The 19784-nt window shown below is 44.4% G+C and overlaps 1 protein-coding gene across 1 annotated transcript in view; it reads left to right on the top strand.

The window, feature by feature from the left end:
- The window catches only part of MDGA2 (MAM domain containing glycosylphosphatidylinositol anchor 2), a 340235-nt gene that overhangs the window by 175323 nt on the left and 145128 nt on the right, over positions 1–19784 (top strand). Inside the window, exon 6 of the mRNA XM_032187749.1 lies at positions 6256–6525. Within this exon, the coding sequence (XP_032043640.1) occupies positions 6256–6525 (270 nt within the window). The remainder of the gene's footprint in view (positions 1–6255; positions 6526–19784) is intronic.

Below are 19784 nucleotides of genomic sequence, written 5' to 3'. Positions count from 1 at the left end.
CAGACTTTGCTCCTTTCATGTTCAGTTAACATCAGTACTGGGTCAATAATTGGATGTTTCCAGTCTCTCTGCAAGTGATCCCATGGCGGCTCTGCTTAACGTTGGAAACACTGCTGTAGAGCTGGGTTGTCATGTCAGAGGTGCTTGGTAGGCTGATGTGGTTAAGCACGTATATTAGGGTGCTAATGATAACTTAATGACTGCTAGCTTTACGCTGGATCTGGCAAACTTTGGCTCAAGTCATTAATCAAAAGCAGCGCTTGCTGCATGCTGTTCTGTTCCTCTGTGAGGATCGGTGTATGTCATGGACACCTTTTGTAGTTAATCTCTGTCTGTATGCCAACAGTGCCCAACTTGTCTTGTGTGCACATGTTAATACTAACTAAAAACACATTGATTCGGTTCTGATTTTAATTCTCCAAGGTGACTGGGCCTTGGTTTCTGCCCTGGTGTACTTGCAGCAGCGCTCTGTGACGCTCTGCTGTGCACCGTGGCGTTCACAGCCAGGCTCCACGGTGCTGTGAAATATGCGGGGCGCCGAAGCAGTACTTGCACGCGAAAGCCTCCGAACTGAAGTCCCTTTAAAAAGGCTGCAGCTGCAATATGAATGGGACCTGAGCGGCTTCCCTCTCCATGAGTAGGGCCTTGTTCTTCACAGGGAAGGGCTCGCAGCAGCACTGCGGCTCCCTTTGTGCCCTGGCAAACCAACCATGACTTGGAAACGTGGGGCTGGCGCTTGGAAACCCCTGCTTCTAAAGCACTGCGAAGACGCGGGGCTCTTTTGAAAACGGAGCCGTTCTCATTGCGGTGTCCAAATAGGATGTTTGGAAAGCTTGTTCCATGCACTCCCCCATGGAAATATTTACCAAAGCTTGCTATTGTTGTATTACAAAGTTTATTCTTCCTATTAGGGAGTTGAAAGAAGGTTTCCGCTGGGCAGGTTGCCTGGCTGAGTCTGTGCTGATGCCAGGATGAAGGCTCTGGCTGGGAGATGCTTTGCTTGCCACACCTGGATGGCCCCGTGTTTGTCTAATGAGTGGCTGAAGTTATCTAAGGGAGACCTAAGCCTGGATGAAACATTGGAAGTGGCTCTGGGTTGATAACACACTCCACATAGTAGGGACTGATTCTGACAGGGACATTTTTGCTATGTTAGAAATTCCTTAAAAATTTGTGATTTCACACGTGAGCACCTTCGATGTCTCCACGAGCTTTGGTATTGAACAGTTGTGTTGGACCTGATGCTGAACTTCCTAAACCAGTGCTGAATAGTGCTTAAATCTGTAAAATCCATCAGTCTTTGACTCTACACCAATCTGAGGACATCAGTTCTGATCTGTGTGGCAGGATGTGTCAGGATATCTCCAGGACCCAAACGTGGCTTTGTGGTATGAAGGGATGGAGCTCTGGGGCTAGGAAGAAGGAGAAGAAAAATTTCAGACAGTTTGGAAGGATGAGCAAGGAGAATAGAAGTAAATAAATGGCATATTTATGACATGATTAAACAAAATTCAGTCATACAGCGGTGGAAAATAATAAAATATGTCCCTAAATTAAACCTTCTCGTGGAATTTTGAGGGATCTCATCAAGATTTAAACACAAACTGAGGAACTTATTCCTATGGCAGGAGGCAGTGGCTTCGCAGAGGGAACTCGTGGCTGGTGTAGTCACGCGTCTTCCCTTTTGATTGCACATCTACCTGCTGAGTTCTGGGGGCTTTGAAGCACTTCGATCTCAAAGTGCCTTTCATGTAAGAAGAGCCCTGTGTAAACGTGGCAACCAGCCAAGTAGCCTGCTTGCTGAAACTAACTTTTTGCAAAACTTGTATAATAAAATGAAGATTGGAGGCGTAAATCGCTGGCGTACTGGCACGGCAATATGCTTCTCTTCAAATGATCTCAGCTGAGACCGCGTGAAAGCTTTTTAGTGAGGATGTGAGGGTCTCCACCAGCCTCAAAGCTTATCTCTTCGTGCCTGTCTGAAAGTGAGCAGGCATAATGTCAGTCCGGGCTCCAGCCTTGTGTTGGGAAAGCAGGGTGGTCTGTAGAAATACGTGGCTCATGCTCGTATTTCTGCTGTCACAGATGGAGTGGATGCTGTTGGGTGAAACCACCTGTGTGCTGGAGGCTGAGGCAGACACAGCTCCAGCGTCTTTCAGACTTGTGCCATGAGCACTCAACTGCACGCAGTGGCTTTTTCAATCCTGTCATTTTAATATGAGTCAGATCTCTTGGAGGAGTCTTTATCTCCTCTTCCTTCTGACTCAGTTGCATGATTTCCTGCTATCTAAACAAATATCGCAGTTTGGGTTTGGGCTGGGGCTGCACCGTGGCTCTCCTGGCTGGGTTCAGTCATGCGAGATGCTTTGCAAGTGCACGGGGTGCTTAACCATGTGCAGAGCCCATTAGGATCACATCTCATTCTGTCCTTAACAAGAGCCACTGAGACATTTCAGGAGAGAGTATAAAAGCAGTGTAAGAGATATGTCATAGTCTTTCCTCCTGCTTGACCAAAAAAAAAAAATAAATTATGCCCTGAAGCATGAGTTTTAATAGTCCTTCACCAATATTTTGGTATAATCATCAACTATTATAATTGCTCTGGATCATCTTGTCATCTTTATAAATGCCTGCTCTATTTTTTAATCACGTTGGACTGAAAATACGGCATGGCAATGAATTAAACAGTTCTGTTTTGTGTGTTTAGCCCCCAAAATTTACCAATAAGTGAGACAAAAAATCCATTTTAAGGAGTGGGTTAGGCCAAAACAACCTGTTCACATCTGTAGGCTCCTGAAGCACCTGTAGGGTCTCGTGCTGAGGGTTGGATTGGTGTCAGCTACCTCCAGGCCCCTGGATGTCACCTGCGGTGATTGAGCTGCCCTCTGGTCTCTGCCGGCAGTCCACGGGGAGAGACAGCCACCGCAGGGGGAGGTTGCCAGAATATAGTTTAAGATGGATAATGAGTTGTCTTTTGGCAGTATTTCTCTCTGTCATTGAAACCAGAACAGGGAGAGATCCCACAGGGCAGCGAGCTCCATTTCCCCAGCCCAAACTGGTCCTAAACCTTTTGTCTAGCAGGTATTTGCTTGGGAAATCTGGGGGAGAGGGATTCGGTGGCAACCCTATGCAGTACAGTCCAGGGCTTACTGTCCCTCCTGTTACTTGTTGTTTTTTTTTTTTTTTTTTTTTTTTTTTTTTGCCTTCCCCACTGCTGCCAGTGCCCCAGCTCTGCGTTGCCCCTCTGTGGGATGGGCAGCTGCCTGTGGCTGTGTCACTGCAGCATCCCCTGGGAGCAGGTGGAGGCGTTCCTGTGGTCTGGGAGGGGAAACGGTTCTGGGTGGAGGAATGCAGCAGAGCTACCCAGCAAAGCAGACCTGCAGAAAGCCTACATGCTGTTAATTAACCCAAGATAATTAATACAAGTCATCCAGAAGGTGACTAAACCAGTGCTTTAGCCCTGTTGTTTTCCACATCCACATTTGGCACAAAAGCAGTGTTGACTCCCACCCCTGCCCATCCCTGGCTGAAGGAGGAAAGCTCAGTGTTAGCTGCACCAAGAGCAGAAATGAGCTTTGGAAATGGGAAGCATTGGGCTGGCAGCAGCGCTCAGCATGGAGGGACAAAGTCCAGGGGAGCTCCAGGAGCCTCTCAGCCTTTCCATCCCCCAGCCACAGCCTGGTCGCACACGTGTGACACCCAGCCAGACCAAATCCCGCCACTGGCTGCACCGCAAAGCTGAAAATAAGAGGCTCTGTGTTGTTGGTATGATGCCATAAAGTGCTGATTGTCTATAGGACTTCAAGCAAGGAAATATCAAAATAATAGATCATTGTTCCTGGGGTTTCGTATTCTCTTTGCAATAGACATTTGACCCTTTATATGCTACAGTGAGTTTCATTTGCAGGAACCCTTAGTATCTCCTCTGAATTATTTAATATTCTTTGCTTTAAAGCAGGCTTTTCATGGTAGTCGTTGAACGTGTTGCTGGATTTTTGTTTGTGTTTGCCTGGTGGGGTAGGTTGTAGTTAAGTGAAATGTGTGGTGTAAGCAAGGAGAAATTGCTGTATGCAAACCGTAATTTTCATGTACTTACTGTTTTGAGTGCTGTGATGAAAGGGATGTATCACAGCATTTTTATCAACATCAGCTGCTATCTTTGTCTCTCTACCTGAAGGATGGCAAAGGGCCCCCTTTCATCTGGAGGATTACGAGGCTATTATGGTAAACAGCAGCACCAGGTTGGGTTGACATCGTTGGAGCTTTCATCTTTTGTTCGAAGTTTTGAAGCGTTATTTGTGGTTCTCTTGTTCCCTGTCTCATGGCTGGATGTTTAGCAAGAGCAGAGAACAGCTTCTTGCCAGAATTGTTGAGGAAAAGTCATTTACCAGGGTGGGGAGGGAAGGAGCAAGAGCGGCCAGCTGAGCGCTACCCAAGCCCTGCATTGGGTGATGACCCCACAGGTCTGAGCTCAGCTCTAACTGCACGGGGGGATGTAGGGTGCCTGGATCCCTGCCTCTGCCACTTTATTCTGAACAAATAACTGCTACAGCACAGCATAGGACATGCTGCCCAGTCTCATATCTCTAATCCCCAAAGAGAAGCCCATCAGCTGGTGGATGCACCAGCCGATGATGGAGATTGAGGTCGGGGGCTCACACTCAGACACCTACACAGTTAGCGGCCAGTTTCCTGTCCATATTTTTAGCCAAGCACCCAGCCTTGTTGCCTTTATGTCAGTTACATGAGCCCAGCAATTGACATTGGAAAGTGTCCGTGGGATTTTGAGCCTGGAGGAGCTGGAGGAGGAGGCTTTGCCCCTAAACCTCTGTGCTCCTGCTCTCCTGAAGGGTTTCCCTGGCTGGCGTATGGCCTGTTCTCCCTCTGCTGGGGACGGGTGTAAAAGAAATGCTTCCCCTTCATGTGTTGCTGCTTGTGAAAGCAGAGAGCCAGCTCCTCCTGGGTGAGTGCCCAGTAAAGAAAACTCTTATCTTGTAGTTGACTTATACCTGCCTTTAGTGATTATTATATTCTTTTAATATCAAAATAAGATTCACATATAAAGCAGAGCACATGAGAGTATCTCTATAGTAACAGTGATAGTGATATGCTACTTCCAAATGTAACATTTTTATTTCCTTTTATTTTTATTGTCACCTTTTCTGGTTTTCTTTCCCTAGATTTTGCACAAAATTTCCATCCTTCACCTTTACGCACACGTTTGTCTAGCACTGCTGTTTTTCTGTGCTAGCAATGTGCGTTCAGGCTTTGGCTCATCCTTTATGTAGCTTGGAGTACTCCTTCAAGCCAAGCCCTAATCCAGTAAGGGTGGATCCCTCCAGAAAAATTGCAGCTCGGATTGCCATGCTATGTTCCAGCATCTAAAACGGATTGCCCCGCCGTGTTGCTTCATACCGAGTGTTTCTGCTGCTCCCCGTATGTCGTGTGCAGGTATTTCAGGGGAAAAAAGAGGCAAGGAGAGAGAATTAAATTTAATCATAGGCTTCTTTCTCCCTTCTGAGAGCAGCAGCATCTTGCCCTTAGCAAGTGTAGTTCAGCTCACGTGGTGGTGGTGCTGCCCAAAGGCTCTTTGCCCGCCGTGTGGCAATTAGCAGGGGCCTAATTAGCCTGCACCTCTCCCACCTGCCAGTGAGGGAGGGGATGGAGCCGGGGCTGGGGCTGCTGGGCGCACAGCCTGAGCAGGATAAAAGGGCCTGAGCTGTGTTCTGCTGCTTCCAAGTGTGCTGGGGGTGTCCCATGGGGTGACTCCTGGCTCGGCAGACATGACTCAAACTCTACAAATTCCTCTCAGTTCGCAGCCAAGTCCCGGGGAGTTCATCGGGGAGGCGGGTGGATTAAGAGGGCTGGTTCTCAATGGAGAGGATCTGACTTGAAGAGAACAACGTGGTGTCTGTGCCAAAGAAGATTGTTACTAATGCTTTTCTTCCAGGGTGGAAAATCCAGCATGCTGGCACCTATCCCGTGCATTATACTTTACTTCCCAAGCTCGGCTGCACATAAATCCTCACCCACTGTTTGACAGTGAGGGACAAGCAGGTGCCCGAGCAGGGGACGCATGGAGCCAGGTGGAGCAGGAGGATGGGGAGCAGCCTTCTCGGAGGACGTGTGCTCCTCCTAGCAGTGCTGCAGCTGAAGCCTTTGCTGATCTTACTTGACTTGAGTGTGCTTGGCCGGACTGAGCAACGGCACAGGTATTGCCCCACTACACCTTCCTTTTCCTCTTGTGTTTTGCAGCATCCCCTTCGATTAAGCTTCTTGTGGACGACCCGATAGTGGTGAACCCTGGTGAGGCGATCACCTTGGTCTGCGTGACAACAGGTGGAGAGCCAGCCCCCAGCCTGACGTGGGTGAGGTCCGCTGGTGTCCTGCCCGAGAAGACGGTCCTGAACGGCGGCACGCTGACGATACCTGCCATCACGTCGGAAGATGCTGGCACGTACAGTTGTGTCGCCAATAACAATGTTGGAAACCCTGCAAAAAAGTCCACCAACATCATTGTAAGAGGTAAGCTGAGCTGGCAAACCAGCAGCCTTTACATTGGAGGATAAATTGAACTCTAATCTCTGTTCACATAGTGGCATCCTACATTTCCAGATGTATTTCTGGTCAGTTCTAGTAATGCATGAAGTGAATTGGTGCTGGCTTCGGGTAGCCACTGGCTCTTGTGCTGGGTTCCAGCCCCCTACTTGGGGCTGTGCCTGGGGTGAAGTTGTGCCTCTTTGTACCATGTAGATGCAGCAGCTCTCATGCAAACCAGGGACAAATGCTTGCCAAAGGACACCGTGTCATTGCCTTTGAGCGCGAAGGTTTGCCCTTCCTCTGCACACACACTTTTAGCAGTGCCCTGAGGGCAGGGGCCATGGCAGAGTTTCCCTCTAATGGGTCCTGAGCTCCTGGACATCATTTCCTACCTCACCCTTTTCTTCCTTCCCATCAGCTGAGCATGTTACTGAAATTAAGGCTGTTGTGCATGCTGTGAATCTGCTGCCATCAGACGACTGCTCCCTGGGTAGGAGCTTTAGATTAGTATCTATGCTTTAATTATGCTAAATAGCAGACTAAATGTCTGTCTTAGATAAAAGTAAGAGAAGAGTGCTTGCAGAGCAATTACTGACAGTTGGAAAGAAACTCTCCCCACTTGTTTACCGCTTTCTGGGTAACCCCAGGGACATGGCCAGTTGGTTTGAAGGTGGAGTTCACTTGGCTGGTAGGCATCATCTGAGTGGATTAATCTACCTGAAGCAAACAGTTCATCTGAAACTAATTTTCTATAATCTAATCTATGAATGCTACCGAAACATAAACTCCCACGCTATAGGAACTTTAAATAATGCCATGTGATTAATCATACTCAGGAGAAACTGCTGTATAAGGAGCCAGTGGTGTGAATATTTTATGAGAGCCATAACCCCTGTTCAGTTCTTATTGCCCGACATATTATGCTCTTCAGCAGGACGATGAATTAGAAGCTATTTCTGTTCTGGGGGTCAGGGAGGGAGCACCACATCAGCCTAGGTCTGCAGGAGTTTATCAGGAGAAGTCCACAGATTTATTTGTAATATTGTACTTCCATTTGAATTTTTGACATTTGGCTTAGGGGTTTTGTTGTCAAGAGGCAAAAGCAGTGTTGTTTCAAGAACACAGCATCAACATTAATTTGCTGTGATTTACAACGGTGATGAGGTTGTGAAGGGAAGATGTGAGTGAAACACACACTCAGAATAAGCAAAGGGAGAGGAAAGGTTTTGTGTGAAAGGAAATCTGAGTATTTTAATTGACCCAGCAGACAGCACCAGAGAGCCCAGAGGAAAAGCCAAGTCCCTAGCTCCCTGCAGATACAAATTCCATGAGTCATAGCATAATAATGATATGCCCTCACATTTTTATTTATAGAAGCCCATGCCTATGAGATGCCTAGGAGCTGCAAGATGTTGAACAAAATATCATTAAAACATTTGAGGAAGATTCTTTTTTTTCTTCTCTTCTGTGTGGCCATTAATTCTGAGAAGCAACCACCACAAGGAACATCACCCCCCAGTACATGGCTGCGTGCTGTGATTTTTCCCCTTTACTATTATTTCTGTTAAAGGGAAAGAATTGTCTTTAAAAAGTCTTTTTACTCTGGCCTTAGTTGATTTATATTTACTAAAAGGGATGCTGGGTTTCACAGTGAAATGTGAGTGAAATTTGCACCCAAGTTTGGATTTTACTTTGTGTCTATGTTTCTTAGCATTTTGCCTGCAGCTCATTGCTTCTCTCTTTCATCTCTTTTTTTGTTGCTGTTTATCAGGATTTTCACACAGCAGCTGAGGAGAAAAGAGTATTTAGTTGAAATGGCAACTAAGCCTTGCAGGAGAAGCAGTTGGTAATTGGAGTTTGCAGCTTCTCTCAGGTTGGACTACCGATCCTAGGACTAGACAATAATCCCCTAATCTTACACAGATAGGAATGTAAAATTGTAAAAAGTGCCATCAGGGCTTGGATTAAATTTGTTCCCCTTAAAACTTACTAAATTTCACCGTGCATTTATCCAAACATGCCTTTGTGTGAGCTTCATCCCATTGATGCTGCCTTATCTTCCAGCAGCTCTTGATTTTTTTTAATTTTTTTTTTCTGAGCATTTTCTTGTCTTTGTGGCTGACTGCCCAAATTCATAAATACCCATCACACTTTCCTTTGAATCCATCAAGGATGATGCCATATGACTGCCATACATTTAATTAAAAATAAATAAATCTAAAATCAGAGAGAATCCTTCAGAAAGAAATAACCATAAATACATAAATGTCCAGGGTGCGAGTAACTAGCTCCTGCGACTGCTATGCGCTGCGCCAGCAGTGGTATTGGTTTGCATCTTCCTACTATGCATAAGCATTTAATGTGAGATCTCTTTGCCATTACTCATTTTTCTCTTCTTCCAGTGAGCATTGGCATGGAAGACATTCTGAAAGTAAAATAGACCAAAGCTGCCATTTATGCAAGGAACCCATTTAGTCATAACCGCCTTTGGATGTTCTTTTTTTTCCTCTTTTTGCCTGTATATCTTACAAGGAACTTTAAGTCCTTCCAACAAAACACGCTGCACACTTTCTCTTTGGTTCATGTGAATGCAGACCCTTGCAAAACACCAGGCGGTGCGCACATCTGCTGGGGAAGAGACTCCCTCGTTCACCACCTGCTCAGGCAGTCAAAGTACCACTTGCAGAAGAAGTAAGGTACTTTAAAGGTACCACTTTCTTAAACAAGTTGTGAGCCAAAGTTGGCTTCCTTTGTCACTGTTCTGCTGACTTACTGAGTCAGTGCCTTTCTCTTCCATCCATCAGATAATGTTAGCAAAAGTTTTGCTGAGATGAAGAGCAGTTGTGTTGAGTACCATTATGACATTTATTCAGAGGCACAGATTTAATGCAATGTCTTCCATTTCCACCGCTTGCTTTGAGTGGGAGCTCACCAGAGGCAAATAAGCGATGTGGTGCATGGGGCTTTTCCAGTGGCACAGCTGCCTCTGCAATGAGGCCACGTGTTTTTTACCTGGTGAAGTCACCATTTGGTGAGAAAGTCTGTGAAATACAGCCATTTTGAAGAATGCCATTATCAGTTTAACCCTACCCAAAGTTACTGCAAAATACTCCATCCCATCAAATATGTTGTCATCTGTCAAGGTGTCCAGGACGAAACAGAGAAGGAGGAAATACTATCTCATTTCAGCAGAGCTGCCTGCTCACCAGTTGTAATTATGGAAGTTTCTCGGTATTTCTTTAGATGGTTGCAAGTCTGCTGGCATCTGAGTGTTGGTGGGTATTCTCCTCAGTGGCATCTTCCCTTACTGCTCTCAGACTGATGAGTAGAATAGCTTCCTGTACCATATTTCTAGACAAAACCATCAGAAAGCAGAGGAAGCTCTAAGGGGATCTTGACTCCTCTCACTCAAGTGAGAAAAAGACTTTGCTCTTGGAGGTATTTCACTTCTTCAAAAATTTCTCTTAGAATCTTAGAAATTCTATTCTATTCTTCGGTGCATATTTGAAGAAGATATCACAAGGCATTAGAGTAGAGAAAAGGTAATATTGACCTCATAAGCTTTAAGACAGTGCATAAAAACACGATCATCACAATACCATGCAGTATTTGGGTGACAATTGAAAATGTCAAAAGAGGCAGAAATCAAGATAATCATATGCCAACAGCTTTTGGAAAATTGTACAACTTCAACTTGACTTGAACCAGTACTGAAAAGTATGAGAACATGGAAGAAAAACATTCCAAAGGCATTGTGAAGGGGAAAAAAAAAAAAAAAAAACAAAAAAACTCTCAATACGTACCAGTATCTTACTGAAGAAATAAAGGTTTCTGCTAATGAGGGTTGTAAGGTGGCTCCTCCATCCAGGAAGAGAGCAAAAATGCTGGGTAGCATCTCTGAAGGACACCTATGCATCAGGTGGAACCAGAGAGATGTTTTACAGGTCTTCAAATGTGCAGCACTGATATTATTTGGAAGGGTGTCACCGTGCACAAGCTCAAATTTGTTGCCTCCTCAGTGAGTTCTTCCTTTATCTTCTTTAAAGAGACTCCTTTGTCTCTTCCACTGTAACTGCAACATTATTTTAATGCCAGTTGACTCGGACTCTGTGACTTTTCCCTTCTGTGAAGTGGAAACATAATGTCTAGAGTTAATTTTTCAAAGGGGTGGGATTCCCTGTCAGTTTAAATATAAAATAATAATTTTAAATGACCTGTGCTCTACATTAGCACAAAAGCTTTTGCTGAACAAAAAGCACTCTGGAGAAATACAATTTAAGGCTGAGATTGCTGGAAGTACCTATCTCATTATGTCTTGAAAAAAAAAAAAAAAAAAAGACCCAGGTTGTGAAATAAATGATATTTGTCTTGCTTTTCTATTACATTTAAAAGAAAAATACGCACTGAAATCTGGTATTTCTGATGTCTGTTCTTGTACTCCTGCTTTCTCTTCTGCTTGCCCACCACAGCTCTGTTTATCCCAGAGCTTTTTCTTTGGGTTTTCCCTTCTTGGCTACGAGCAATCGCATGACATAAAGTCTAAAATAACGTCTGCGTGGTTATACATCAGCACCTTTGCTGTCACCCCTGGGAGATCCTCAGGTGCTGTTAATAACAGAAATGGGAGCAGGGCCCCCACGGGCTGGTGCCCAGTGCCAGGACAGAGCTATTGCTCACAGGTTTTATGCAAAAGGTGGGATTTGGATTTTGGTAGTGCATATAAACGTATTAATGAGGACTTGTTAAACCGTATTAACAAGGTCACTGTCCAAATGCCTCTTGAACACCGATAGCCCTGGGGCACCAACCACCTTTCTCAGCAGCCTGTGCCAGTGTCTGACCACCCCCACGGTGAAGAAATGTGTCCTAATGCCCAGTCTGAACCTCCCCTGGGGCAGCTCTGTGCCGTTCCCTCATGTCCCTGACTGCTTCCCCTCCCCAGGGAGCTGCAGAGAGCAAGGAGGTGGCCTCTTGGCCTCCTCTGCTCCAGACCAGACAACCCAAGTGTCAGGTATCGCCCCAATTACTACAAAAAGCCATTGCCAGCCAGTTCCGATCCTTCCATCAAGAGCCGTGCCCTGTGACTGGCGTTGGAATCAGACAGGATTTTTGCCCAGAAAACCCAATCTCGTGGCACATCCAGCGTGTTGCTACAGTCATAAGTTACTGGTGCACTATCCTAAAAGTTTACAGCTCTGAGAATGAATGCGTGAGAAAGTCAGGCTTCAGAGTTTAATAAGTCCATTTATTTTTATTATCTGCAATAGTACTCTCAGGCATATGTGCTCTCTCCCAGGCTGGGCTGTATTGTGGACGAGTTCATAAAATGGTTCCATATAAAAATGTAGATGGTTTATTGATTCTTCTGCCCTTTCATTAGGACTTCTCTGAGTTTTTGTGTACAGAAATCTTATTTTTAAATAAGTTTGCTGCTCTGCCACATCCTGTGGTGCCTGTCAGGCACCACGGTTTATGAAGGTACAGCAGGGATAGAAGTGACATTCGTTTCGTCTCTCTCCTTCTGGCCCAGTGGGGCTGCTGCAGGTGCCCATGCTCTTTCTTCAGTAGAGAGCAAGGAAAAAAGTTATTGTTGCTGTCGCTTGACTAGTAAATATGAACTGCTGAGACATGGTAATTTCTTGTGTGTGGGTGTGGTGTTGTAGTTTAATATGGTATTAGACCTTGACTGAATAATACACGATGAGGTCTGCGTAGTCTTAACAAAATCAGCATTTTGTTTTGACAGAAATAATGGAGTTTTTCAAAATTTTGTCTCATCCTGAAGGGAGAAGGAAAATAGAAAAAAAAAAAAAAAAAAACACCACATTTTTTTCTTCAATCTGACATTTTGATGACCTTGAAATGTGTTTTAATGTACTTATTTGTATCGCATCAGACAACTGTGAATGAGGCTGGTAGGTCTCTGACAAATAATTTTGGAAAGTTCTATAGGATCCTGATTCATTTCTAGGGCATTGAACTGTGAAATAAAAGGGAAGCGTTGATGGGAAATGCATCGCGCCTTGGAACAAATCCAGGCTGTCATGAAGTCCTTCGGTAGAATAAAGTTCTCAGTGATGGGGACAATCCAGTGCCCAAACCTTGGAGCCTGGGCTTTGCTCTGGGCTTGCAGGAAAGGCAGGTACTGCGGGCTGAGCTTTGTTTGCAGTGTGGGCAGAGAGAAGAGTGAAGATTTGCAGTGGATTGCTTTTTGGCATCCAAGAGAGTTCAGCGAGGCTATTTTTTTATTTTTTTTTTTTTATTTCATTTTTTGACAGCTTTGGCACAAGAACTAAACTTTATAAAGGCATTGGCCCTGGAAAACGCCCAGCTGTAATGTTCAGAGGATTTATAATTTGTTTGGCAAGTGCACAGCCCACTGGGGATTGTGTCAGCTTCTCTGAATTGTTTAATTTATATCCCAATTCTTGCCTGGCCCGCGATGAGACTTGCAAAGTTGCAGTTTGCCTGCGAGGTGGGCGGTCTGCGGAATGGGATAGCCCTGAGCACGTAGGTCAGGCTGTGATGGCACGTGGCTGTGCCCTGGCAGGCTGTAACATCACTTCGTAGGAATGCTTTTGGTTATTTTGCTTTCTTCTGCATGGGGTTTCAAACCCTCCTGAATGCCAGCTGCCAGTTTGTCACCACTTTATAAATCGGCTCTGTAACGGTGTGACACCACTGGGGCAGCTCCCAGGGGCCAGGAGTTTGTGCTGCCCCCGTCCTCAGAGACCTTCCAGCTCTGAGCTCATCCATCAGGCCATGCTTCGAGCAGGAGGATGGACTGGAGACCTCCTGAGCTGCCTCCTCACCTGAATATCTCTGGGGACCTGCCCAGCTTTGGTCTACACCTCCTCTCCCTTCAAAAAGGAAAAGCAGTAAAAGAAATAGAAGCCAGTAACTGGAACACAAGTAAAAAAAAGACACGGCATCTCCAAAATAATAAATCCTTTTCTTTTAGAAATTAAAAGCATTTATAAAAATAGAGACAAAACCTGAAATCTCTCCATTGTATTTGCATTTAAATTGGAAATGTGAATGCATCTGGTCTGGTAAGTGCCAAATAATTGCTTGATATTAAAAAGTTTGGAGATGCTCTAGTAGAAGATGCTTGACAACTTAATTGTTCTGATAGCTCCTGAAAGTTAAAATTTTAAAAAAACTTTAAGCTAAAGCCATGTTGACAGAGGAAAAATAAGGTGTTGGTAAAATGCTGAGAATGTGTCTTTTTTTAACGGGACTGTACTTCAGTCTTTCTTAGTATAGGAAGTTGAGTACAGGGAACATTCAGGCAGCATAATTCAGCCAAAATTATCTTGCAGAGTCTGAAATACCTCATTTAAGAAATCTGAATTTTGGGAAGAGAGGTCAGCGTTGTTGCATTCCCTGTAAAAGCTCTCTTCTGTAGTCACGCTGTATTTTAAAGTTCTCCTTATGGCCCAAACAAGGTGCCCCCTGCCTGCTCGCTCGGCAGGAATGGTTTCACCTGGAGAGAGTTCTCCTCTGTGAAAACATCAAACAGCGCTCCTTGCAGCTAACGCAGGTGGGGCGAGCTCTGTGCAGAGCTTAGGAGCGATTTTATTTGATGTTAGATTTTTTTATTATTATTTTTATTTTAATTTTGAGTGAGATGTGCAGGTCTTCTCTCAGAATCAGGAAGTTTCCCTGTCTTGCTGAGGTATGGACCCCGCAGTTCTGGGGTTGTATGGATGAACCATGAAGGTACGGGAGTTTTCCCTGCTAGAGGAAAACTCAACCAGCAGTGTGATGCTGACCTTGGCAGACCCGACGGTCCCCCGCCAGCCAAGACTGAATATGAATAATGGAGTACAAAATAGATGCAATTGCTGTGGAGGAAAGCTGGCAAGACTCTGAGTATTTTATTTCTAAAAATGCTGCAGGCTGGTGCTGTGCAGAAAATGCTGAAGGATCTGTCCCATCCCCCTTCCTTCCAGCCAGTTTGGAATTTCTTTAAGAGGTAAAGATGGAGTCCATGGTTAGAGACACGGTGTTGACCTAAGAGTTTTTAGGTCCAGAGAACTGGCAGAAGAAAAAGCAAAAGTTGGTAATTTCTACCATAGATATAGATATACATATGTACATATATATGCATATATTTTTTTTTCTTTTTTCTTTTATTTTTTTTCCTGGGGGAAGTGGTTGTTTTTGTTTGCTTTGCTTTTAAGACCAGAGGGAGTGACCTTTCCTCTTGTGAGTCACTGAAATGAGCACTGATTTGGTCCCTGTGGTGGGTCTTGGAGACTGTGCAAGACCAGGCCACGTCTGCCATGAGTTATCTGAGACTCAGCTTGGGGAGAAGATGGCTCTTTGTGTGGGCTGTGGCACAGGACGGCGTTCAAGATCTGCCAGAGACAAAAAGCTGGATGGAAAGAGGTGTCTGTTGCCGCACAATTATGTTTTGATTTTGTTTTAATTTTTTTTTAAGGGCAACACTGGCATTGCGGTAGCTGAATGTCAGAATAGCACAAGAAATTAGAGGTGAAGAGTGGAAAGAGGAAACAGAAGGGCTTGTGGAAATCTGAGCATATCCAGAGGGAAAAGCTCAGGCACCAAAGGCTACTGCTTGAGCAGCTCCGTTTGCCGCCGGGGTGCTGTCTAATGAGAAGTGCTCAGCACACAATGACAATGAGGAACTGCAGCAGGACCCGTAAACTGCAGCTTTCCTCTTCCTCATCCATTATATTTAGTCATCAGCAGATACCCGAGCCTTTAACCGTATATTTTAACCTTTCTTAATTGCATCTATTTTCTCCACTTGGTAATGAGGTGGTTTGTAGAAACACAGCTGTGGCTGAGGATCCCATATCTTCTGAGACAAGATTTGTTTCTTATGAGGCGGTGAGACTCCACTACTATGACTTTATACAGCTTCAGGCTGTTAAACATCTCTGGCTTTTTCAGTGTCCTTTGCCCCTCTGTGGTGTAGAGGGGCACTGGAAGAGCCATGAATTGTTCATTACTGCCCCCTTTTCTGGTTTGTTAAATCTTAGGCTTGTTAGATTGTGGGCTGTGGACTCTCCCTGCCAGAATTTCAGAAGCCACTGGGATGTGGTCCTGGGCAACCTGCTCTGGGTGTCCCTGACAGAGCTGCAGGATTGGACCCAGAGGTCCCTTCTAACCAAAGCCATTCTGTGGTCTTTTCTTTGTTTGTTGACCAAAGAATGGCTTTACCCAAGGTAACCCCTGGTTTTGGTTTTAGAATTGTGACATTTTAACCATACTGTACAATTCTTTATGTAACTCTGAGTTTGGACTTAAATGTTTTTCTGCTCTTATTATTCCCCCAAATCCATTAATCATATTGTCCTTGCTTTTTGGAAAATTGACTTCTTAAAGCCCCAGCTGGACACAGAGGTTTTGTCCAACAAGCTTGCAATTTCAATAACCGAAGCCTGCTAGTAAAAGTTTATATTCCTTATTGCCCAAAAGTTGTATTCTGCTCTAAACGCACAACTACCAACACACCATGAGGTCCATTTCACCAGACCAAATTTTCCTAGCCCTGACCTGACTGCTTGCTGAAGGCCTCCATTGAAGCAAGGCATGGAGCTCGTGTTTATGCTGTGTCTTAGCTTTGTTCAGCTTGATGCAAAGCTGAGACATCACTTTTCATCAGGTGTAGGTGTGGCTGTGCTGGTCACAGCAGAATGGCGTGGTCTTAACAATGATTTAGTTTGCAGATGTTGTTTCCTGTTTGTTACTGGAATTTTTCATGCGTGGTTACATGCTCATAACAGTGCCGAGTATGATGGATGAGGGTCGTTTATCAGAAAGAAGTGGATGTGATTTTGTACAAGACACTTCAGAGCAGGCTCTTCTGTGTACAGAATCAGTGTGCAGACTGAGCTGATGTGGCAACCTAGATAAACTTCCATTATGGAGAGCTGATATTTACAAAGCTGATCTCAAGGAGTGTGGTTTTGGTCTTGTAGCTTAGAATTAGGCTAGAAAACCATAATTCTGAATACTTTCCTTTTTAGGCTCTGAAGCAGGACTTGAGTTTGCTTTCAAAAGTTTAGTTGTTTGGGAAGAAAAAATAAAAGAAAAATAGTGTTTTCAGTGCTCCTTGTTTGCACAAGAATTTCAAAATGTATTTTAATGTGACAGAATGAAGTTTAACAGATTACAGTGTGATATTCACCAGTGAGAAACAGCTTTTGGACAGTTGGTAAACTATCTCTACTCAGCTTAGCTGTTTGATAATGCAATTTAAGGCAACGTCCTGTAGAATACCAAAGATCATGAAATTGTGCTGCGCATAGCCAAAATGAACAGAAGGACTCTGTTTCTGCTTCTATGGAGGTTATGGTAAGAACTTCCTTTTACTTCTATCGATTTGGTAGAGGTAGATGTGTTATTGAAGAAAGAAATATCAGAGAAAAAAATCCATGAGTCTATTTCTTCTGTGGGAATGACTTTTCATTTAGTAGAGGTTCATTTATGCTGAGCTTTCCATTTAACAGACAACCCAGAGAATACAGCCTGTACTGCAGTTTCCACGGCGTAGTCATGGTCCAGGTTCCTTTGTTTCATATCTTTGTTCATTTAATCATTCAGACACACAGATCTGAGCCCCATCCCAGTGGTGTAGATGTAGATATTGGATGATAGCTTTGACAAATATGTATCTAAGAAAGCAGCCAGAGGTATTAATATTTATTGTTCACTTGAGTTGCAAGGGAGTGTGCTCGGATGGCTCCTATCTCACAGGACAGCAGTGGTACAGCCCCCCCGGTCAGCTGCTAATTACACAGTCTCCCACCTTAAGCACGGAGCTTTTTTCACCTGACAGAGAAGATCTGTGGATTAGTCCGAGTTTGTGATTGCTTTGGAATTGGTTATTTGTATTGTAATACAACAAAGCTCAGGTCATGGAAACATTGCATCAGAGAAATGTCGTAGGTTGAAATGTGCCATTTTCTCAGCTGCTTGGGGTCTGAAACAGATTATTTCTGGGGAGAATAAATAACTCAGAATTACTGCAGGAAAACATCACTTATTTTACTACTATGCATCGGTGTCTGCCTTTAACCACAGCGAGTCAAATTACTTTGCTTTTCCTTGTTTCTCAACAGTAAGATACCTATAGTTTTATAAAGATCATGCATTAATGGTGAAATCAACCAATCCAGGTGCTTACATCATTCATACTAAACACATTAATTCCGTCCTTTGACCTGTATTTACCCAAGTACTGTTATCTGCTCATTGCCAGCCTTCTGTGTTACAAAGCCATTGCCTTAAAGTTAGGCAAGTGCAGGTAACCGTGTCTGTCACTGCCACGGCTCTATTCAAAATCCAACTGAGTTGCTCCTTGAAGGAAAGGAAGTGGAGTTTCTATTTTCCTCTGCAAAATCTGGGAACAAGCAGAGACTGAATATATGAGCACTAGCGTGCAATGAGAAAAGTTGGCGTCTCAAGATGCCTTGACAGATTAGGGAAAAGGTTTGGGTTTACGAATGCATTTCACAAGTCTTTTAGGGACTATCTAAAATCTTTGTCGTAAGGTTGTGAATCTTTTGAATTGCAGTCATATGAAAGCAGGATTGCTTTTCCCATCTGTAAGGCTCTAAGGAGATGAGGAGCCCGGTGTGATTGAAGGAAGAGCTGGCGATAAGGGTTGGCTTTCTTTACCCGCTGTCTGCCTCATATCTTTCTTTCAAGGACCAATGAATCATCCCAGTAATCATCTTTTGGTACAAAGATCACAGCAGTAACTTGTAGAGTTACATCTCAGTCTTTTAAAGCAAACAGCCAGTGTCTGGATTAACAGACTGGAGTTTCTAGTGAATGAAGCTGGGTTTGCAGCTCGCTTTCCAAACAAGCTGTTCCCTTGGTGCTTTCTGTGTCTTTCTCTCCTTTGCGGGGAAGCAGAAAATGAGGCAAAAGGCTTAATCCAGCACACAGAGGAGCCATGGAAGTGGCCATCAGTCACAGTAGTGAGCTTTGGATCAGACCTTTGGCCTTTTTCTCACTGGCCTTAAAAATAAAGTGAAGAATCCTTCCAAGTAGCACAATCTATTTTTGTGCATGTGAGAGGGAAACATCCCAGGGTCAGTAACATCTGAGCACAGGAGAGGATTGCCGTGTTGCCTGACCCAGAGGATGCAGCTGAAATGTGGAACCCTGAGCAGTTTCAGAGGATCTCAGCAGTGACTTGGATCTGGAGGTGCAGGTATCAGCATTTGTTTGAAAAAATGCCAGCTCTGGGTGCTCAGAAACGAGTGGTGTACTGAGTACTGGGTTCAGTAAACCTCCAAATGGTGCTTCAAGACCCGTGCAGGTCCTCACGTCTGCTTGACACGTTATCAGGAGACATTCCCATCTTGTTCACTAGGAAGAGTTTAAACCAAAAATTTCTTGCCAGCCTTAACAAAACATGGAGGGGAACAACGAGAATTAGTCAAAGCCACTTCTGGTTGGTGAAATTGAACCTCATGTGGAACCCAACTGTTTAGTCAAGGTTAAAATCAGTGATTTGCACCATTCTGCTGCTTAATGTTGCTGCACGCAGGCTGCACACAGACACAAACAGCAGCAAGCACAAAGCTGAGCCTTCCCCAATGCCCTGTGTCAGCCTGGGAAGCAGTCAGTGGCCACCAGCACTCTGTCAAAGCCTGCAAGTAGCGCAGCAGCTAATGTATTCAATTACGGTGTTTGATGCTGTGCACATATCATGAAATGTGCATTTGCAAGATAGGAACGTTTTGATGGATTAAAGGAGCATCTTGGGTTGATCGGGGTGGGGGTGGGAATACGGCTTAACCTGATGAATGCATATAGGCCTGAGTTGAGATACTGAAATGAATTTTATTACTTTGAAATGTAATTAATGAGGGAGGGCAAAGACAGTGAAGAGTTTTGTGAAGAGTTTGAGGATGAAAATTGTTTCATCTTTGTTTATTTGATCACATCATAGTTCTTTGGGGTCTCTTTGGAGAAAGACTGGCACTTTCCTGGGCACGTTCTGAGCCTCGAAGTGGAGTCACAGACCTATTTGCACATTAGCTGATATTTTCTAGCCCTGTGTGTTGATTATCTTATGAAATCTCTGCCGGGATGCAGCTGCAGTTAGCGTGCCTGCAGCATCACCTCCCATATTTTGCTGGTTAACCTTATATCTCTTATTCACATATCTAACCCCATATTTGTGACTGAAACCTTCCAGCAATGCTTCAAACATAACTGAGAATGCAGTGAAAAACTGGAGTCCAAGCCCACTG

The sequence above is a fragment of the Aythya fuligula genome, chromosome 5 (assembly GCF_009819795.1).
Source record: "Aythya fuligula isolate bAytFul2 chromosome 5, bAytFul2.pri, whole genome shotgun sequence".
Taxonomy (NCBI): domain Eukaryota; kingdom Metazoa; phylum Chordata; class Aves; order Anseriformes; family Anatidae; genus Aythya; species Aythya fuligula.
This window is presented reverse-complemented; position numbering and strand designations above follow the sequence as displayed.